General features: G+C 38.4%; 2 protein-coding genes across 2 annotated transcripts; both read left to right on the top strand.

Annotated features, from left to right (window-relative positions):
* Positions 1 to 3,815: 3,815 nt before the first annotated feature.
* On the top strand, positions 3,816 to 5,308 carry LOC113176339 (protein BEX1). The gene is made up of 3 exons (XM_026380807.2): positions 3,816 to 3,929; positions 4,267 to 4,347; positions 4,719 to 5,308. The coding sequence occupies exon 3, from the start codon at positions 4,724 to 4,726 to the stop codon at positions 5,108 to 5,110; it is 387 nt and encodes a 128-aa protein (XP_026236592.1). The 5' UTR covers positions 3,816 to 3,929; positions 4,267 to 4,347; positions 4,719 to 4,723; the 3' UTR covers positions 5,111 to 5,308.
* Positions 5,309 to 20,096: 14,788 nt separating this feature from the next.
* On the top strand, positions 20,097 to 20,702 carry Tceal5 (transcription elongation factor A like 5). Its single transcript, XM_026380813.2, has one exon. The coding sequence runs from the start codon at positions 20,097 to 20,099 to the stop codon at positions 20,700 to 20,702; it is 606 nt and encodes a 201-aa protein (XP_026236598.2).
* The last annotated feature ends 778 nt before the right edge of the window (positions 20,703 to 21,480 follow it).

Below are 21,480 nucleotides of genomic sequence, written 5' to 3'. Positions count from 1 at the left end.
AGAAATTTCAGAGAAGAAATGATTGAGTTGTGAGAGCCTTAACCCAATCAGTGAACTAATACTCTGCTGGAATTAACTGGAGGAGGTGGGGCATTGGAGGATTGGCTTTGGGGTATATACTTGTATCTGGAGAGTGGAGTCTCTGTCTCTCGGCTTCCTGATCATCATGTGAGCTGCTTCCCTTTGCCACACTCTTCTACCATGAGTCCTACCTCACCTTGAGCCCTGAGGAATGGAGCTTGCTGTCTACAGATTGATACCTCTGAAACTATGAGCCCCTAAACAAACTTTTCCTCCTCTACAGTTGTGGCTGGTCAGATCTTTTAGTTACAGCAGTGAGAAATCTGACTAAAACACTAAAACAAACAAACAAAAAAAAACATTTACAGAAACATTTCAAAACATTGGAATGGGTAAGATGCTGAAAAGACAGGAAACAGAAGCATACATAGGCAAATAGGATGAACAACACAGTGAAGAGACAACATCCAAAATAAAAGAAATTCTTTATGAACCAGTCATCTGAGAAGAGGTTGATATCCAGAATATACAAGGAACTCCAAAATCTAAACAGCATAAAACAAAATAACTTGGTTAAAAAATTATCAATAGCCGTAAATAGACATTACTCAAAAGAAGACATACAAATGTCCAGCAAGTATATGAAAAAAATACTAGCAATGTTAATCATCAGAGAATGCATATCAAAACCACAATGTGTTATCCTCTTACCCCATTAATAATGACTATTATCAAAAAGACTAAAGATAACAACAAGTGCTATTGAGGGATGTGGGAAAAAGGCAACACTTCACACTATTGGTGGGACTATAAACTAGTACGGCCATTATGGAAAATAGTATGGAATTTCCTCAAAAAATTAAAAAATAGAACTACCTCATGATGCAGCAATCCCACTACTGGATATATACCTAAAGGAAATTAAATCAATATGTGGAAGAGAGTTCTGCACTTCCATGTTCATTGCAGCACTATTTAAAATAGTCGTGAAATGGAAACAACCTAAGTATCCATCACCTGATGAATGGATAAAGAAAATGTGATATATATACACAATGAAATACTATTGTGCAAAACAAAAGCATAAAACACAGCCAATGAAAATTGTGATATGGATGGTGTTTTAGTCAGCTTTTTCACTGCTGTGAATAAAGAACCTAACAACAACAATTTTAAGGAGGAAAAGTTTATTTAGGGGCTCACTGTTTCAGAGGTCTCAGTCCATAGACAGCTAGCTCCATTCCTCAGGGCTGGAGGTGAAGCCGAACAGCATGGTGGAATAGTGTGGTGCAGGGAAGCAGCTAGCATGATGACCAGAAAACAAAGAGAGAGACTCAACATCCCAGATAAAAATATATACCCCAAAGGCATGCCCCCAATGACCCACCTCCTTCAGCCACACCCCACCTGCCCCTAGTTACTCCTCAGTTAATCCCATCAGGGGATTAATTCACTGATTGGGTTAAGGCTCTCACAACCTAATCATTACCCCTCTGAACCCTCTTGAATTGTCTCACATGTAAGCTTTTGTGGGACACTTCACATCCAAACCATAACAGATGGAACTAGAGATTATCATGTTAAATTAAATAAATCAGACCCAGTAAGACAAGTACTACATGATCTCATTCACATGGCAAATCTACAAAAGTTTGTCTCATAGAAGTTGAGAATAGAATTGGGTTACTAGAGTTTGGGAAGCATGGGGGTGGTAGAGGACTGGGGAAAGACTGATCAATGGGTACTAAGTGACAGATAGGAGCAAGAATTTCTGGTTTGTTATTACAGTGTAGGGAGAATATAGATAAGAATAACCTATTTCAAATCAATGATTTGGAATGTTTTCACCACTTCAATGTCTTGACTATGGTTTTAAAAGAGCAGAGTTCTAAATTTTGATAAGTCCAAATTATCATTTTTTTCTTTTGTGATCTGTTCTTTTTGTATCCTACCTGAAGATCTTCCTGAAGAGATAGAATTTTTATGTTTTATTCCTAAAGTTTAATAATTTGAGCTTTTAAATTTAGGCTAATGCCCATTTTTTATTATTCTGTGCAGTAGAAGTAAAAGACAAGGTTTCTTTTATTCTTATAAGGATTTCCAATTGTTTCAGCATAATTTGTTAAAAGAGACCATTATGTTCCCTATTGAATTACCTTGACAGCTTTGTCAAAAACAAAATTAGCCATATACATATGAGTCTATTGCTGGACTCCATTTTATTCCACTGATTTATAAGTGTATGATACTACATTACCTTTATTTCAGCATCTTAAGTCTTGAAGTCATATAACATAATCCTCTGGATTCTTGGAGTTTTTTCAAAATAATTTTGTCTATTCTAAAATCTCTTAATTTCCATATAAACTTGAGGGAAAGTTTCATAATTTTCATAAAGCTATCTACTGGGATTTTGATTACACCAAATTTATAGATTAATTCAGAATGTTGAATACCAGAAAGATTAACACTGTAAGGGTTACATTTGTTTTGATCCATAGTTTCTTTCAGCAGTGTTTTGCAGTTTTTAGTCAGCAGCATTCTTATATTTTAAAATTTTCTTTCTAAATATGTCATATTCTTTTGAAACTACCATAAATGATATTTTTATATTTTGAATTATTTATTGCTAACATATAAGAATGCAATGTATTTTGAATATTTATCATGTAACTGTAACCTTCCTAAATTCCAATCATAGTCCTGTAATAGGTTTATTGTAAAATTCTTAGGATTTTCTAAATAATTATAATTTAATCTCCAAAACCAGATATAACCATTTAATACAGAAACTTATTAAGGGTATCTTTTTAAAAAAAAATTCCGAATCTCTATTACAATCTTATGTTGCATTGCATATTCACTCTCTTACCTCTTAAGTGTCTAGAGGCCCCTCACAAGAGGAACCATCAGCTGCCCTGTCCTTTTCCAAGTTCTAAAAGAGCAGCTGCCTGTAGTCTATATTTATATAATGACTTAGCAGAAGAGACAGATGGTTGGGATTTTTCCCCAACTTTAATCCTGTTTTTCAAATAAAAATAACTATTATTTGCTTTAAAAATATTTTTAGTTATAGATGGACATAATACATTTATTTCATTTTTTTTTAATGTGGTGTTTAGGATCGAACCTAGTACCTCACACGTCTGAGGCAAGCATTCTACCACTGAGCTACAATCCAGCCTTATTTCCTTTTTTTAAAAGATTTTTTTAAGTTATTGATAGACCTTTATTTTATTTATATGCGGTGCTGAGAATCCAACCCAGGGCCTCACACATGCCAGGGAAGTCCTCTACCACTGAGCCCCAGCCCCAGCCCCCTTATTTCCTTTTTATGTAAGTATTTTTGTTGTTTACTCTCAAAGGAACAATACAGAAAGGCATTAAAATTGATTAAAAAATCACTCTCTCAGGCTCTTTTTCTGACATAACTCTTGCACACATCTTAGTAGAGGGAAAATGGAGAGAGCATTGGTATTGCCAAGAAAAAAGCAAGAGGAAAAAAGTGTATCCCAGAAATAGAGGAGAGGGCCGGACAATTCCCCAGTTCTAGAAGGAGGAATGGCCAACATTCTGGTGAAAAGACACTGCTCTTCTCCGATAGGCAGAGAAAGGCCTAGGAATACACAAAAGCCACAGCAACAGGGCCCAGGATGCTGATGTCCAAAGGCCCTTGAGAGAAGCTGGGGCCTTGCCGCCAAGCCACGCCCACTCTGGATGGCGGGAGGGGGCGCGGGACGCGGGTGGAGCCGTTGGCGGTGACGTAGCCTCACGTGATCCGTTGCGCACCTCACTACAGCGGCAGTTCCAGCGTTCGCTCGCTCCCTCTAGGCGGTAGCTGCGCAGGTGGCCCTTTTGGCGAGCGGGCCAGGGGTGGCCCAGAAAAGTAGGAGGCGCCGGAGGAACGGGTGAGGAGCCGGAGGGGGCCCCTGGGGTTGGAGTGGGAGAGCGGACCCCTTCTTGGGGGTCCAGCTCCTTCTGGAAAGAGACTATCAATGAGACACGCAGCTCCCAGTCCAGCAGAGGCTCCGCAGCGGCGGGGGGGATGGGGGGACGGTCCCGATCCCTGGAAACACCTGTCTGCGCCAGAACCCAGCATTTTCCACACCCCTGCCCCGCCCCCGTCGTCTGGTGCAGAAAATGGTGGTCAGCTTGGGGGCGGGGCTGGACCGAGCGCGGCGAGGAAGGGGCGGGGGCCGAGCTCTCGGCTATAGCAGCCCCCTGTGCCCCCACCTCGGTCTGCAGGTCTGCGGACTAAGAGTCGCGGCGGCGCGGCCGGCGGCGAGAATCCGGAGGAGCAGGAGGAGACGGCAAGGATAGGCCCAGGTGGGTGCGAGGGGCAGTGCTGGGAGGCGGGGAGGGGGGCAGAGGGAGGTGTGCAAAGCCCAGTCTGAGACCCCCAACACCCCTCTGCATCCCCTCCCCCGCCCCGCCTCTCCCTTCATCTCTGTCCTCCATTTTGGTGCCTGCGGAGGCCAGGAGATGCATCTGCAGGGAAAATGGTGGGCTTTGAGGGAGGGAGGGGTTGGACCCGGCCCCCTAGAGGGCGCACGGGGCCTCTCAGGTGGGAAAATGCAATTCACAAAAGGCCTTTCAAATCTAGGCCTCTGCGTTTTGAAAAGTGCTTAGTAGGGCCTCTGTCCTCGGTGCTGATCTGTCCACTAAGGATTCAGTCCCTTCTGTCTCTTGTCTTCTAGGAGTAATGGAGTCCAAAGAGAAACAAGTGTTAAAAAATCTCAGCGAGGAAAACAACCATCAGGAAAATGAAGAAAAGGGTGAAAAGGAGCAAGATGCTAATAAAAGGGAGCCCTTGGCCCTCCCTTTGGAAGCTGGTGAATACTTTGTGCCTAGAGGAAATCGTAGGCGGTTCCGTGTTAGGCAGCCCATCTTGCACTATAGATGGGACCTGATGCACAGGCTTGGAGAGCCACAGGCAAGGATGAGAGAAGAGAATATGGAAAGGTTTGGGGAGGAGGTGAGACAGCTCATGGAAAAGCTGAGGGAAAGGCAGTTGAGTCATAGCCTGCGTGCAGTTAGCACTGACCCCCCTCACCATGACCATCATGACGAGTTTTGCCTTATGCCCTAAATCCTGATGTTTTCCTTGAGATTAACAGAGGAACCCCTGCTTCCTAAACTTACGTATTTGTGATGAATTTGTGGTGAACCTTTTGATGTTATTTGTATCTTGTGGGTCTCCTGGTACCAGCTTCTAGTTGAATGTTGTGTGTTTGACCCAGTTTGTAAGTTTCTGTCAGCAGGGGACTTTTACATATTGCATGGAAAGATGTTCATTATTATATTGTGAAGTTAATAAAGCAATTTAAAAAAGACTTAATATCTTACATGTGAATAGATATAGTTATATAAAGTAAATAGTGTTGTTTTTTTGTGTTGGAACTCTAAGGGATTTTTATTTTTATCCATATTTTCACATTTTTGCAAACATTACATTATTTATTGAGTTTAATCACCCTATAAAAATAATATGAGCACTTACTAAACACTTGTTACAGAATCTCAATTTTAGCTCACTTTTGGGATCTGTTATTTAGAAATAAAAGACACATCTCTTTAGAGGTAATTTATCAGTAATATGAAGATAATAATCATCTCCATGGTTGCTGTATGGACCAGATGAAGTAATAAGTTTCTGAGCTTTCTCCAAATTTTCATTTAAAAAATTTAGAAAATAAATGTAATGGTTACTATGTGACAAAAGAAAGAACTGCAGTTTGAGCAAGGAGGGGACACAGATGGCATAGAAAGTGCACTGTGATTAGAAGTGATTATGAGTAAACATTTAAAACATGAAGCCACATTTATGCTTCCAATGAAAATGGAGTAAGAGGAAGTGTATTTACTTCCTATCTGAAGCATCTAGAACCTGAACAAAATATATGAAACAATAGTTTGCAGGTATTAAACATCAGTGAAGAGCAAATCTGAAAGGGGGAGTAAATAACATACACCTTGTAATTGTTCACAACTTACTGCATATTATAGGATTCATAATGTGGAAATAAATGTAAGTCAATAACCAAAGGCCAGAAGAAGAGAAATGTTAGTATGTGATTGTAAGTGTGTAGTCTATACATTTAATACAATTCAGAGATCCTGATACATTAAATACTTATGATATACCCCCTAAAACAACCATTAAAATGTTAAAGCTAATAAGACACTGTATGAGATTAAAATAGAGTCCTCAAAATGTTAGGTAGCAGCAATGAGAACCAATAACATAGCAGGGTCACAAGGTTTCTTTGAAATTGCCTTTAATGAACAATCAAGTAACTTGTAGAACACTAACAGGTATACTAGTCCTGAGAATAAACAAGTGGAAACAAAGGGAGTCCATTAAGAAATACTTAAATCAAGAACAATGGGGCTAACTCCTGTCAGGGTCTACTGAGGTCATTGTATAGTTGGGATTTATGGCCTTAGGTTTCTCAATGTATTTCAGGAAGGAAATTTCATTAATGACACAGGTGCACTAGGATGAAGTCTGTCCAGTTATTGACCCCAGCACCTGTAGCAACATAAAATTGATTTGTAGATGAAGCCCCACTCCCATAGAATGGCCACAATCACAGTTCTGTAGAGGACCAACTAGGATCAAAAACTCCCCCACTGTATATAGAGAAGGAGATGAGTATCTGATTGGTAAAGACTGCAGAAGGTGGAACCCAGTTCTGGTGTAAGCATCAAACAGTAATAAATTTGGAAACAGCATTGTTTTCTTTGATGTTCTCTGCGCGGAAACGGCCCACGGCTGTTGCTTGAGCCTTATTTCACTTTCACTTATAGTAAAATGCTCTTCCATGGCTTTTGGTATCTTGACTTCAAATTTGTTTATTGGAACATAAGAACTGAGGTTTGGAGCTTCAGCTCCCCACTCTCCTGTGACAAAAATACTCAGTCAAAAATATTACAGGAAAAAGAGAACACAGAGTAGATGGGACAAATGGAAACAAATCACAAGTTGGTTGAATTAAGTCCAAACATACCAACAATTATGTTAATGTAAATGGTCTATAAATACCTCAATTATAAAGCAGAGATTGTCAAATTCAATATAAAAGAGTAACACAATTATATGCTGCCTATAAGAATCCTATTTTAAATTTAAAGATACAAATTGGTTACAAGTAAAAGGATTGAAAAGATGAATAATCAAAACTTAAATATTTGTCTATACTGATATAAGACAATAAATTATAGAGCAAAGAATATCAGGAATAAATGGAGTCGATACATAATTTTAAGTGGCAAATTTGTCAAGAAGACAGTAATCCTAAACATTCACATAGTACAATGCTTCAAAATAAATGAAGCAAAAATTGTCAGGCACAGTGGCACATACCTGTAATCCCAGCGGTTTGGGAGGCTGAGGCAGGAGGATTGAGAGTTCAAAGCCAGCCTCAGCAACAGTGAGGCGCTAAGCAACTCAGTGAGACCCTGTCTCTAAATAAAATACAAAATAGGGCTTGGGATGTGGCTCAGTGATTGAGTGCCCAGCCAAAATCCCCCCAAAAATACATGAAGCAAAAATTCATAGAATTGCAAGGAAAAATAAACAATCCAAATAAAGTCAGATATTTCAAGTGTCTCTAAAAAACTGATAGAATGAGTATTTAGAAAATCAACATAATTCAATAATAACACCAACCTGTCTGATCTAGTTGACAATTGTAAAACTTGCAACCAAAAATAGTAGTATATATATTTGTTTCACATGCACATGGAATATTTACCAAGGTAGCCCGTATTCATAGCCATAAAATAAGTTTCAACAATGTTAACAGCATTGAAATTATAAAACCTGTGTTCTCTGAGCACAATGGAATTAAATAAGGAATCAGTAAGAAAAAGATCTCTGGAAAAGTCCCAGTTTTAAAATTAGGAACAAACGACACATATAAATATCCCATGGCTCAAAGAAGAAATGAAAAAAAGAAATTAGTTGGGGATACAGCCCAGTGGTAGATCACTTGCGTAGCATGTGTAAGGCCCTGGATTCAAAAGCCAGAGGGTGGGGGGAGGAGAAATAGAAATTATAAGGTACTTTTACTTTTAATTGCATGGAAATGAAAACACAACATATGATAATTTATAGGATATGGTAAAAGAAGCACATAGAAATTTGTAGAACTTTATATATACATAAGAAAAGAAGAAAGCTGCCAGGTGCAGGGGCACTCTCCTGTAATCAGTCACAGAGACTCGGGAGGCTGAGGCAGGAGGATTATAATTTCAAGGCCAGCATGGAAAAGTTAGTGAGATCATGTCTAAAAAAAAAAAAAATAGATCTGGGAATGTAGTTCAGTGGTGTGATGTTTCTGGGTTCAATCAATCCCCAGTACCGAGAGAGAGAGAGAGAGAGAGAGAGAGAGAGAGAGAGAGAGAGAGAGAGAGAGAGAGAGAGAGAGAGAGAGAGGAGAGAGAGCTCTACAACTGTTCAACTGTTAAATAAATGAAATTTTTATTTAAAATACTTCTTGCAAAGACACTATATTGAGATGGCTTTACTGGTAATTCTGCCAAACATTTAATGATGACATACACTAATTAGCTATGTAAAAATCTTCCGGGAAGTTGAAGAGGAGGGAATATTTCCCAACTTCATTTATGAGGCTAGAATTACTTAGATAATTAAGCCAGACAATTGCATTACAAGGAAAGATAATTACAAATCAATCTTCCTCGGGATCATATATGCAAAGATCATCTTTTTTTCCTTCTTTCCTTTCTCCAGCGACAGGATTGAAAACAGAGCTTTATGCATATTAATCAAGTATTCTGCAAAAGAGTACACTCCCAGTCTTGTACAAAAATTTTTAAAACGTTAATAAATGCATTTATGACTACTCAAAGTTATCCCCACTGTTATGTATGACTATAATGCATTTACAAAATATTTTTTAAAAGGCCCCCCAAACAAAAAAAATAGTAAAGTCAAATTCAATAATATATAAAAAAAATACATCATGACCAAATAAGTTCTATCACAGGAAGCCAAAGTAGGGTTAATATTTGAAAAAATGTAATTCACTACATTACATACTGAAAAATAAAAATCATGTGATCATCTCGACCAAGAGTACAAAACAACATTTGCTAAAATTCCAAATCCTTTAGTGATTAAGATACTTAGCCACCATGAATAGGTAAAATACATCCCCTGACCAAAAAAAAAATGTATATATAGAAATATACATAATGTGTGTACAAAGACTAAATATTTTTCCCCTCTTGCAATGAGGCATAATAAAGAATCAGTGAACTTGAAGACAGGTCAGTTGACACTATCTAGTCTCAGCAGAATAAAGAAAAAAAAAGAATGTAAAGAGGCACAGAGTCTTCTATAATGCCATCAAGCATCTCAACATAATATGAGTTCCAGAAGATGAGAATGGAACAAAGGAATACTTAAAGAAATAAGAGCTGAAAACTTTCCAATTTTTTTAATTAATTAATTTATTTTAGAGCAGAATGCATTTTGTTATATAGTACACAAATGGAGCACAACTTCTCAGTTTTTTGTTTGTTTTGTGGTGCTGTGGATTCAACCCAGGGCCTTCTGCATGTGAGGCAGGCACTCTACCAACCGAGCTATATCCTTAGCCTCTTGAGCAAACATCTCATTCCTCTGACTGTACGTGGTTCAGAGTCACTCCACTACTGTAGTCATACATGCATATGGGGTAATAATATCTGTGTCTTTCTACCATTCTTCACATCCCCTCAACCCTACCCCTCTCCACACTCCCCTCTCCAAATTTGTTAAAAACACATGAATCTACACACCCAAGAAACTCCATGAACTACAAGTAGGATAAATGTAGAGATACACACTTGGATATAATAATCAAACTTTTAAAAGACAAGGAAAGATAAACTTCAAGACAGAGGCCACACGATACGTATAAGGGATAAGGGCTCCTCAATAAGATTGGCAGCCAATTTCTTTTTTTTATGTTTTTTTTAGTTGTAGATGGACATAATACCTTTATTTTCTTTATTAAATTTGTTCATGTGGTGCTGTGGATAGTACCCAGTGCCTCATGCATGTTAGGCAAGCGCTCTATCACTGAGCCACAACCCTAGCCCCAAGATTAGTAGCCAATTTCTCAATACAAACTTTGGAAATCAGAAGGCAGTAGGATGATACATTTGAAATGCTGAAACAAAGAAAACCAGTAAACTAAGAATTTTATATCTAGCAACCAAGTATAGAACTATCATTTTAAAATTAGGGAGAAATCAAGATATTTCATATAATCAAAATCAGAATTCACTAACAGTGAACCAAAAATATGATAAAGTGTTAATGGAGGTATTTCAGGTTGAAATGAAAAGACATAGGCATCCATAAAAACCAGTGTTTTCACGATTCTGGTTTGAAACTCCTTTTTTTCCTCTATATGAAAGGATAAATGTATAAAACAGCGATGAGAAAAATATTCAAGATATGAACATACTTGCAACAAGAGAATGAATCAGTAATTAAGAATTCAGTAAAATTATATAATACAATATAACCAAAAGTTATGTTTCTATAAGCCAACAATGAAAAAAAAGAGAATTAGAAAACACATTTACTTACAAAAGCATTGAAAAGAATAAAACACTTAGAAATCAGCTTAGTCAAGGTCTATGATGTAGCTAAAACTATGAAAGATTCCTGTGGAAAAAAAATTAAAATAATGCTATGAATTTGGTGTGGCTTGTTTCCCAGGTTTTCAGGTGTTGGAAGCTGAAAACCATGGTGTGGTATGGTGTTGTGGCAAAATGATGTGGAATCTTTAAGGCATGCGACCAAATAAGATGTTCTTAGGTTGTGGGGGGAGCTGCCCTCAGAAGAAGCTCTCATGGGACACATGAGCTCTTGCAAGATCAAGTTATTATAAAAGGAAGCACAGCTCCTGAATTGCTTGTTGGCTTCATGTTTGGCAATGTGATTTCTTATTCCTGTACATGCTCCTGCCACTGTGATACCATTGGTCATGAGGGTTTAACCAGAACAGAGCTGATGCCATACTTCTGAACTTCCACAACAGTGAAATAAATGATATCTTTCCTTCATAAATCTTTTTCTTCATAAAGTTGCCTCAGATATACAGACTAATATAGACTTTAAATGAATTAAATATATTACACATTTGTGAATCAAAAGGCTTAATAACATTAAGATTACAAAATCATCCAAATTGTTCTACAAATTCAATGTGATTATTATCAAAACCCAAATGACTTTTTTTGCATATATAGTAAATAAATAGAAAACATAAATAGAAATAGAAAGTAAAAAATAGAAATACAGAAGAAACAAAATCAAAATAGAAATGTCAATACTAAAATTCATATGGAACTACAAGGATTTGTGTTTGTGTGTGTGTTTGCACCTGCAACATATATTCTTAATCTTTAATGATTGGTAAAATGCATCAATTGACGAAGTTTTGTGGACCTAATAAGTACTGGGGTTCAAAGGACAGTTATTTCTGGGGATCTTCCTAAACTTAAACATGGTATTCCCTATAATCTTATGGAAGTATCTAAATATAATATAGTGAAAAAATTAACTACATAGCCTTGTCTAAATCTTTCATAGTAATAGAATCCATTGCTCTAAACTATCCCATAGTGGGCATAGATACTCTGACACAACAAATAATTAAATTAAATCTTTGACACTTACAAATTGGTTTGATAAAATGGTACCCATGGACTGCCAGTTAAAATAGCTAAGATGGTTCAATGTAAATTAAAACAGGGACTTTAAGGATTAAAACTTATAAGACCTAATTAATGGATGGATAATTATCTCCACTGCTTCTCCATTTGCACCCCAGTTTTGTCTCTTCTTAAACCTAAAGAAAAATAAATGAGAACTTGGTATAGATTACCACAACCTTGATGCTGTGGTCCCATCCTTTAATGCTCCTATATCCAATATCCAACATTATTAAAACTACTAACTTTTAACTGTCAACAACTGGTAAATATTTTACCATTATAACTTTCACTAGTATTATCTATTCAGCAACTACTTTAACAGCCTCTCAGCTGCAGTTTGCCTTCAAGTTCAAGGAATGCAGTATACTTTTTACTAGATTTCCCATGAGGTAATTCACAACCTTATCATCACAATCTTTATAGTTAAGATATTAAATGCAACCACGTTTCTTTAGTTATACAAGTATGATATTACGTCAATAACATCTTTCTCCAAGGAAGTTCATTTGACACATACATTAACACCAAAAACATTTTATCTTTTCATCCTTTTGGATTCTGGAAGCAAGATATTCCTCATTTAAAAGTTTCACTTAATCTCACTAATGCTTCTTTTACAAACAAGCTCATTTTATTTTTTATTTAAAGTTAAATATATATATATATATATATATATATATATATATATATATACACACACACACACACACACATATAGTTGTAGTTGGACACAAGGACACAATACCTTTATTTTAGTTATTTATTTTCTTTACGTGGTGCTGAGGATCGAACCCAGTGCCTAGCTCATGCTAGGCAAGTACTGTACCACTGAGCCACAACCCCAGCCCAAACCAGCTGATTTTAAATTGGAGTTTAAAGGGAGTTGTTCAAGGAAACCATTATGTCTTTCAGCTACCTGGGACCCATTGGAGCATTAAGAGTTCTATAAGACACTTTTTCCAAGAGTCCAGCATTATACATTTTGTGAAGTGAAATATGTATCTTGGTTACTATTAGTAATGTCCAGAACTCCAAAGAGAATGAGGAATGTCCCAATGAGACCTGGTATTATGACCTTAGTGTATGTAGACATGTGATCATATTTATGAAACCAGACAACTCCTCTGTATTTAGTCAGGTTTCCATCAGTATAAAAAATAACTGACGCAGGCCACATATGGAATAATGACAGTTTATTTTGACTCATTGTTCTGGACATTTAAATTCAATATCAAGGGGCCCCCCAATTGGTTTGGCCTCTGATGAGGATGGCATAGACATTGGCAGAAGTACATGTCAGAGTAAATGGTCACATTACAAGGCAGGAAGTGGATGTGGGGGGAGGAGAGACAACCAGGAATCTCATGATCATTTTGGAGAGCATACCTTCAATAACCATAGGAACTTGCCTCTAAAAGGTCCACATCTCCTCCCAACAGTGCCATCTTGAGGGCCAAGCATCTTTGTATGGATTTTTGGGAGACACTTAACATCAAAACCATAGCACCCTTCTTGAAAATAATACAGGCTAGGGGGAAATCAACCTCAAGAAACAAAAGCCTATCAAGTGTAACTACACACAATTCTTTTGGATATTGATTTTGTTACTATTGGCCTGAGTGTTTTCATTGACTTTCAATGTGGAGGGCAAACTCTTAAAATAAGTCATTGTTTCAACCAAATATGGCAGGGGCTGGCATTGTGGCTCAGTGGTAGAGTGCTCACCTAGCACATGCGAGGCCCTGGGTTCAATCCCCAGTACCACATAAAAATAAAGATATTGTGTTCAACTACAACTAAAAAATAAATATTCAAAAAATATGGCAAAGCTGCAGATTAGCCACCAAGATAGGCCAATACATACACTATAGCCACAACACATTATTTGTTTGTCAAAGCTAATCAAACTGACATCTGAGGCAAGAGGTCCATAGTAACTGGCTAAATTGTAAGGGCTGACTAGAGGTTAATATTAAAGTTCCAACCATGCCCATGGATATTTTATTTAATTTTTTATACTGGGGATTGAACCCAGGGGCACTTTAACTACTGTGTCACATCCCCAGACCTTTTAATATATTTTTTTTCAGACAGGGTCTTGCTACATTGCTGAGGCTGGACTCAAACTTTGCCATCCTCCTGCCTCAGCCTCCTGAGTCACTGGGGTTACAGGCATGTGCCACCATGCCCGACCCCATGGCTATTTTAAGTAGTAAAAAACATGAAACCACATTAACAACATACCTCTAAATATATAAATATGCTATTTACAGCAGAATTTCTCTCTCAATCCTTCTGGGGAAAAAACCTTAGACTTTTGGGAACTTTTAGAATTCGCCCCCCAATTAATTGGGCTGAGATCACCACCCCATTAGTGCCCATATCTTGCCTTTCCTAAAACACTGACAAAATAGACATGAGAAATTTATTGCTTTTCTTTTTGATATTAGACATTCTATTGTTTCCTGAGTTCATTGCTTACTTAGCCCATGATGTTTGTATTTATTCACTCCTATACTCTTTTGCCTAAAGGGAAATCCAGTAGAGGTTAATACTGTTGGCATTACTATGAAAATTAATAGAGAACATTGCTTCTTTTTCCCTCAGGAGACAACTGACTCTTCACTTCTTGATTGCCAGGTGAGAGACTTTCTATTCCAGTACTTTTCCCCACTCCTAAACCTTCAGCTTTCTACCAGTTAGCTCCTGCCTTACCTATACAACCATGACCACCACAACTATTACCTTTTGTTAGCTTACAAACAAATACCATAAAATTTTGCATCTATTTAACTGAACCATCAGTTCATTCCTTCCAGCAATATAATGTTTGGACCTGTCACCTTGACCCAATAAATCCACCAAGAAATGATTATCACAAAATATATACAATTCATATTGATAACACATTTTATAACTCCACCAAAGATACTGTTAGAAATGCTGAAAATTTCAACTATATTTTCTGCCTAATGTTATATAAGTAGGAAACTTGTTTACAGCTGGCTTCCAAAAACTCCTCATACTTTAACATGTTTTCTTTCTTTTTATTCTCATAATAATATATTTTCAGGGCTACTAATACCCCAAATAATTGGACTTAAAATGGATGTAAAGGTATCCAGGGGATAATTGTAATATATTTCTATATTAATTCTGTCTAATTGCAATTTTGAGGCCTTGGCTAGAGGCCGGTCAGTTCTTCTTGGGAAGCTGATTAACTCTATACTCCAAACTTCTTCCCTTATCCAGTTCTCACCCTCTGGACCATTATGCACCAGCCCTATTTGCTCAGGGCCCAGATACCAGACAGCTAGGGATAGACTCTATACCCTGGAGCCTGATAAATTATTAAAATTAGCCAATCCATCGAGAGGCAGTAAAACCTAGTTGAAGACCCACCACATGCCATACATAAGTAATTCTTTATAACTCCAGCTGTTATTCAGATGTAACTCCAGTGGCAGTCCTAACTGGCAGCCTTCTCTAATTTGAAGCTGTAAGTAACAAAAAGTCCTGAATTTAATTTTTCCCACATGACAGTATGGTGTTTCCTGCCATCAAGAATCTTAAAATCTTAAAAAAAAAAATCACTCCTTGTATTCTAGGGTTGTAGCTCAGTGTGAGGCATTGGGTTTGATCCTTGGCACCACATAAAATAATAAATAAAAAATAAAGATATTGTGTCCATCTACAACTAAAATATATATTAAAAATACTCCTTGCTCACATTGTATATAAAAACAAACTCAAAATGTGCCAAAGACCTAAATATAACAACTTAAACCATAAAACTCTTAGAAGAAAACAGAGGAGAAAATCTTCAAGACGTTGGATTTGGTGATAGACTTTTAGAAATGACATCCAAAGCATGGACAAAAGAAAATAGATACATTAGTTTTCTCAAAAATTAAAAATAAACTTTTGTTTATTGAAAGACATTATCAAGAAAGTGAAAAAAAGTCTACAGAATAGGAAGAAATATTTGCAAATAATATATCTGATAAGGGTTGCATACCCCAAATGTATAAAGAACTCTTACAATTCAACAACGAAAAGGCAAACAACCAATTTTAAAAATGGGCAAATGACTTGAATAGATATTTTTTCAAGGAAAATATACAACTATCAAATAAGAACATGAAAAATATTCTCAAAATCATTATTGGTTAGGAAAATGCAAATCAAAACCACTTTTCACCCAGTAGAATGATAAACATTAAAAACTGGAAATTAAAATCTTAAAGATATGGTAAAATTGAAATCAAATATACATTGCTGGTATGAATGCAAATTATTGAAGCTGCTATGGAACACAGTTTGGTGGTTCCTCAAGAATGTAAGCACTCATAGCTTTATACCCAAGAGAAATAAAATCATACACCCACACAAAATCTTTTACATGAATATTTATGGCAGCATTATTCATGACAGTCAAAAGTTAGGAACAACCCAAATATCCATTAATATGTGAATAGATTAAATATAATGTGATATATATATATATATATATATATATATATATATATATACAGAATGAAATATTATTCATGCATAAAAAGGAATGAAGAATTGTATAGTCTACCATGTGGAACCTTGAAAATATTATGTAGAATAAAAGAAGCCAGACAATATTTCAATTTATATGAAATATCCAGAATAGGTAAATCCATGGAGATAGAAAGCAAATTAGTTTTTGCTAGGGACCAAGAGGATCAGGAATTAGAAATGACTGTCTAATGGATATGGGGTCTGTTTGGGGGGTAGATGAGACTGTTTTGGAAATAAGTAGAAGTAATGGTTTCATATCATGTTCACTGCTCTACATGCCACTGAATTGAACATTTTAAAATGGTCGATTTTATGTTACAGGAATTTCCCATAAAAAGAAGAATAAATATAGCCCTGTTTTTAAAATACTATGTATATGAAAGTATATTCTCTAGGCCAGAGGCCTTCATCTTTTATATATTATGTACCCCTTTGAACATCTAATGAAAACAATGAGCCCTATTTTTAGCAAATGTAGACATCAAATAAAATTTACATATACTGTCTGTCCTCTACCATCACTGCATACATTATTTGAAGATAATTTGGGGGGATTCATAGGCTAATAATGCCTGAACTCAAGGAGTAAGTAAGCTCCTTTTTAACAAGTTTCAGCTACTGTTTGTCTCTTTCCCTTCCCATCTCATTCCCAAGCACGGACAAAAGTAGCAACTTCTCCATTCTGTCTTCTCTCTTTCTCATTGCTTGTATTTCTTCATTATGTCAACTCTCTCATGTGTCAGCTTTCTTCGGTTCCTAGGGTACAGATCTTCTTCCCACAAACGTGCATATACTCAACTATTTTCTGAACAGCAAACATTTCATACCATTTTGAGCCAGTCACAGACTTCCTCAGTTGAGAACACCTGGTCTAGGGGAATCAGTATGGTCATCATGTCAGATTTTTTTTTCTTGGAAATTAAACCTTTTATTAAATGATTTTTACACAAAAGGGAAAATGCCCAACTAGGAAAAAAACTGAAAAACTTATGCTCCAGAGAGTAAATATGAATAAAACAAAATTTAAAAAATTTTTAAAAGAAAATCAAACCTCTATCTCAACTACTTGATGATCCATCCCGTGCCCATTATGTGAAAGTCTGAATCACAGGCAGAATGAACATCAGCGACTGGGTGTGAGAAGTATATCTAAGGAGTAGGTGCCTTGGGATAAAAGAATGGCAAGAAATTCCTCAGAGAGGCATTAATGGCCAGTAGTCCTAAAAGAACATGCAGCCCCTCTCTGATAACCAGAGAAGAATAAATACACAACACAGAGGGAAGGGGACCACATTTGACCTCTGTAATTAGCAAAAAACAAAATGAATGACGGGACCTCACGCGGTGGAGTTGGGAGAGAGGGGGCGAGGGCGGGGGTGGTAGTGAAGGGAAGAAAGGGCTGGCTCCTGACGCACTTTCTGCCGGTGGGAGGGAAACTAGGGACCCGAGCCCACTGATGACGTTTTTGTCACGTGACCAGGAGCCGACGTGTGCAGAAGTCCCTCTCCTCCAGGTACCAGCTCCCTATTGCCGTGGAAGAAGGCAGACTTCAGACTGAGGGACAGAAGCGGGCAACTGCCCTATAGACCTGCAGGTCGGTACAAGCCGGGGGGTCGCTGAGGTGGGAATGGTAACGGACAGAGGCTATAAAGGATCTCTTCTGCTTCTATACACTACCCATTTTCCACCCCCATTCATTTTGGCGCAGAGAATTGTGTGAGTGTTGGGGAATAGATCTGGGTAGCATCTTTTATTTCTCTGGAGAAATCTGGGCTTCTGACAGAAGGAAATGTGAGAAGGAGTCATCTTCCCGGGATAACTACAAATCCATCGCTGTCTGTGGACCCCTGGGTAGGGATGACAGAAGGCAAAAACCTGCACGGATCCAGGATTGGATTTTCGCTCTACTCCTTTCCAGATGCCCACCCATTTGGTGCAAGAAATGGAGGGTTTGGTGATGGTGAGCTCCAGAGGGGTCAGTGGTAGAGAATGGATCCCAGTTGGGATCTCCTAGAAAGTGTGTGATTGGTCTATATCTGATGGAGGGCCATGGAGAAGACCTGAGGAAATGGCCTAATCCCTGCAGGGCAGTGGGAGGAGGGCACAGGCTGTCACCCCAGGATGTGGAGGGTAGACCCTGAAACCCATCCAGTCCTAAGTTCTTCCTGTGTCTTCTCCACCCTCCATCCATTTTGGAGCCAGAAATGCTGGGCCACAAGGGCCAGGGTCAGGGAGGTTTGTCAGTGGTGGGGGAGAGGAGGTGCTGCAGTGGGGAGGATCCAACCCTCTATTGAAGAGGAGTGGCTTCTGAACTAGGGAGGGTTGCCAGGAGGTAGTATGGAACAAAAATTCTACTGAGTTTGGAAGTGATTTGTCTCTTGCATTGCAGGAAAATGTGGTGTTAATGTGTATGTGGGGAGGAAGGGGGTTACTGGATTGCTCTGGTCATTTCTGCCCTGCCCTCTGCTCTGTCATCTCCATTTTCAGGGAAGTGATGGGCTTTGTGATGTCTGGGTGCACAGATGGGCAAATGGGATGTTTATAATGCAGACACCTGAGTGGAAAGTAAGGATGGAAAGTAAGGGTGGGAGTGCACTGGAAGGGGGGATAGGTTCAGGAGACCCCTACCTCAAGAAAGGCAAGTGCTATCGGGACTGTGTTCCATTCCCTAGGCCCTCACTATTCAGTGTCTCCTTTTTATCTGAACATCACATCCTGAACCCATTCATTTTAGTATAAGAATAGGTGACATAGGATTTTTTTTTTGGGGGGGTGGAATTCAGTGACATTGAAATACTTCAGAAATAATTGTTCTCACTGCCAAGTAATAGATAAAGAGTCTTAGGGGAATACTTTATAAGGGGAATATGAGAAAGCAAGGGAAAAGGTAGAGGGTGATAGGAGTTGGATAAGTGTTGACAAATAGTTTGAAAAGAATCTGTGTCCCAGTTGCCATTCATTCTCTCAATCCCTCGTTCACCATATGTCTCCTGTCTCTCTATAGGTCTTCAGGTCTGTGGTTGTGGGCATCAACCCAGAAAAGAGGAGAAAAGACCTGAAGAAGTGCAGGTCGGTGGGACCTGCCCCAGGACCCCTGGGAATAGGAGTTACTTAAGCCAGAGCAAAAGTTGTGGAGGCCACTGCCTGTAACCCCTCCTCCAATCCTCTCTAGTGCAGTTTCAGAATACATGACCTTTGTCAAGATCCTAAAGGAATATGATACTTCATGGCTAGTGAGGATAGAGGAGAAGAATAAGGAATTGAGAGAAAGGAGGTTGTGGCCTTTGTAATGTCCTGGGATATCAGAGTAGTCCTGAAATCTGATAACTGGCCATTGTTCTGTTCTGTCTACAGTTTTTAGAATCTTACAATTGCAGGTTAGAGGGGGATTGATGTGGTGGGGAAGAAAACTTCCTGAGATTCCTTCAGGTCTATGTATGTTGGGAGTCCCCAGTTAAAACTGGCATGGGTATAGCAAAGGCCAGAGCAAAGATTACTGTCCAATTTCCCCTACACGTTTCTCAGTATACTTCTTCCCACCTTATCTGCAGGGAGACCCACCTGTAGAAATTTTTTGCAAGGTTGATTCATGTGAACATGTGTGAAGTGGGAAGGAAAGGATGGAAAATAAGGGTGGGAGTGCACCTGGAAGGTGGGATAGGTTCAGGAGACCCCTACCTCAAGAAAGGCAAGTGCTATCAGGACTGTGTTCATTCCCTAGGCCCTCAATATTCAGTGTCTCCTTTTTATCACAGGACAGAAAAAGGAGAAAATATCTCAACATGGAAAAATTCTACAAAGAAAATGAAGGAAAGCCAGAAAATGAGGGAAAGACGGAAGATGAAGGGAGTACAGAAGATGAAGGAAAATCAGATGAAGAAGAAAAGCCAGACGAGGAGGGGAAGCCAGCAAGGGAGGGAAAGCTAGAGGATGAAGGAGAGCCAGAGGAGAAGGGACAATCGAAAGATGGGGGCAAGGCAGAAAAGCAGGGCAAGTCGGAAGGTCAGAGCAAGCCACCAGGGGAGGGCAAGCCAGAATCCCAGGCAAAGCCAGCCAGCGAGCCTAGGGCCGCCGAAAAGCGCCCCGCTGAAGATTATGTGCCCCGGAAAGCCAAAAGAAAAACGGACAGGGGCACCGATGATTCCCCCAAGGACTCTCAGGAGGACTTACAGGACAGGCATTTGAGCAGTGAGGAGATGATGAGAGAATGTGCAGATATGTCAAGGGCTCAGGAAGAGCTAAGGAAAAAACAACAGAAAATGGGTAGTTTTCACTGGATGCAAAGAGATGCTCAGGATGCGTTCAACCCAAGGGGCCAGCGGGGTGTCAGGGGAGTGAGGGGTGGAGGTAGGGGCCAGAAGGACTTAGAAGATGTTCCATATGTCTAATTCTTTGGCCTTTAATTATGATTTCTCTGATGAGAATATTGCCAGCCCTGCTTTCCCTGGCAGGCATTTGCCGGGCTATGTGCTTTAACCTTATGCTGATACTTACCTTTAGGTGTCACTCTTGTTACCAGCAGACTTTTGACCTAACTATAGTGCTGTCTTTTAGTAGAGGATTTTCACCCATGTGCATGGAAGAAATGTTCATGGTACATTGTAAAACAATAATAAAAAACAGTTTTTCAGGACCATATGTGCAGTATCAGCCAATTTTTGAAAGAATATATATTGTTACATAATATATCCATGCACAGGGAAAACTATACAACTGAATAGACTAATAATAATAATAATAATAATTTTCTCTGTGTGGTGGGACTAAAGAAGATGATTCTCTTTCCTCATCTATATTTTTTCCATGATAAAACACACATTGCTTTTGTCATAAAGGAAATAATAAAAAATAGACAGTAGGAAACCAATGTATACTAGACAATTAAAAGAATTATTTGTTGAGTTTATGAAGGCAGGAAGATACTCAAATTGTTTTCAGAACACAAAATGATAGGAAAAACTCACATTACCTTTATGACTTGATGTTAGAATAATAAATCTGGTGGTTCCTAAAGATATATTGTTAAAAGGGACATCCAACCATCTGTGAAATGGGGAGAAAATTTCTAGGGTTGTGGAATAGATCATATGCAGTCCTGAGTGCAGGAGTTATGTTGGGTTAGCTCCTACTTTCTACCATGCACTAGCAACACTGGATTAAACAACT

Source organism: Urocitellus parryii, chromosome X, assembly GCF_045843805.1.
Source record: "Urocitellus parryii isolate mUroPar1 chromosome X, mUroPar1.hap1, whole genome shotgun sequence".
NCBI classification, from domain to species: Eukaryota; Metazoa; Chordata; class Mammalia; order Rodentia; family Sciuridae; genus Urocitellus; species Urocitellus parryii.
The sequence above is the reverse complement of the archived record's forward strand: the minus strand, read 5'-3'. Positions and strand labels throughout refer to the sequence as shown.

Excerpts from the sequence above, each read along its gene's own strand:
- Tceal5 (XM_026380813.2), top strand. The coding sequence starts at position 20,097 with ATGGAAAAATTCTACAAAGAAAATGAAGGAAAGCCAGAAAATGAGGGA.
- LOC113176339 (XM_026380807.2), top strand. The coding sequence starts at position 4,724 with ATGGAGTCCAAAGAGAAACAAGTGTTAAAAAATCTCAGCGAGGAAAAC.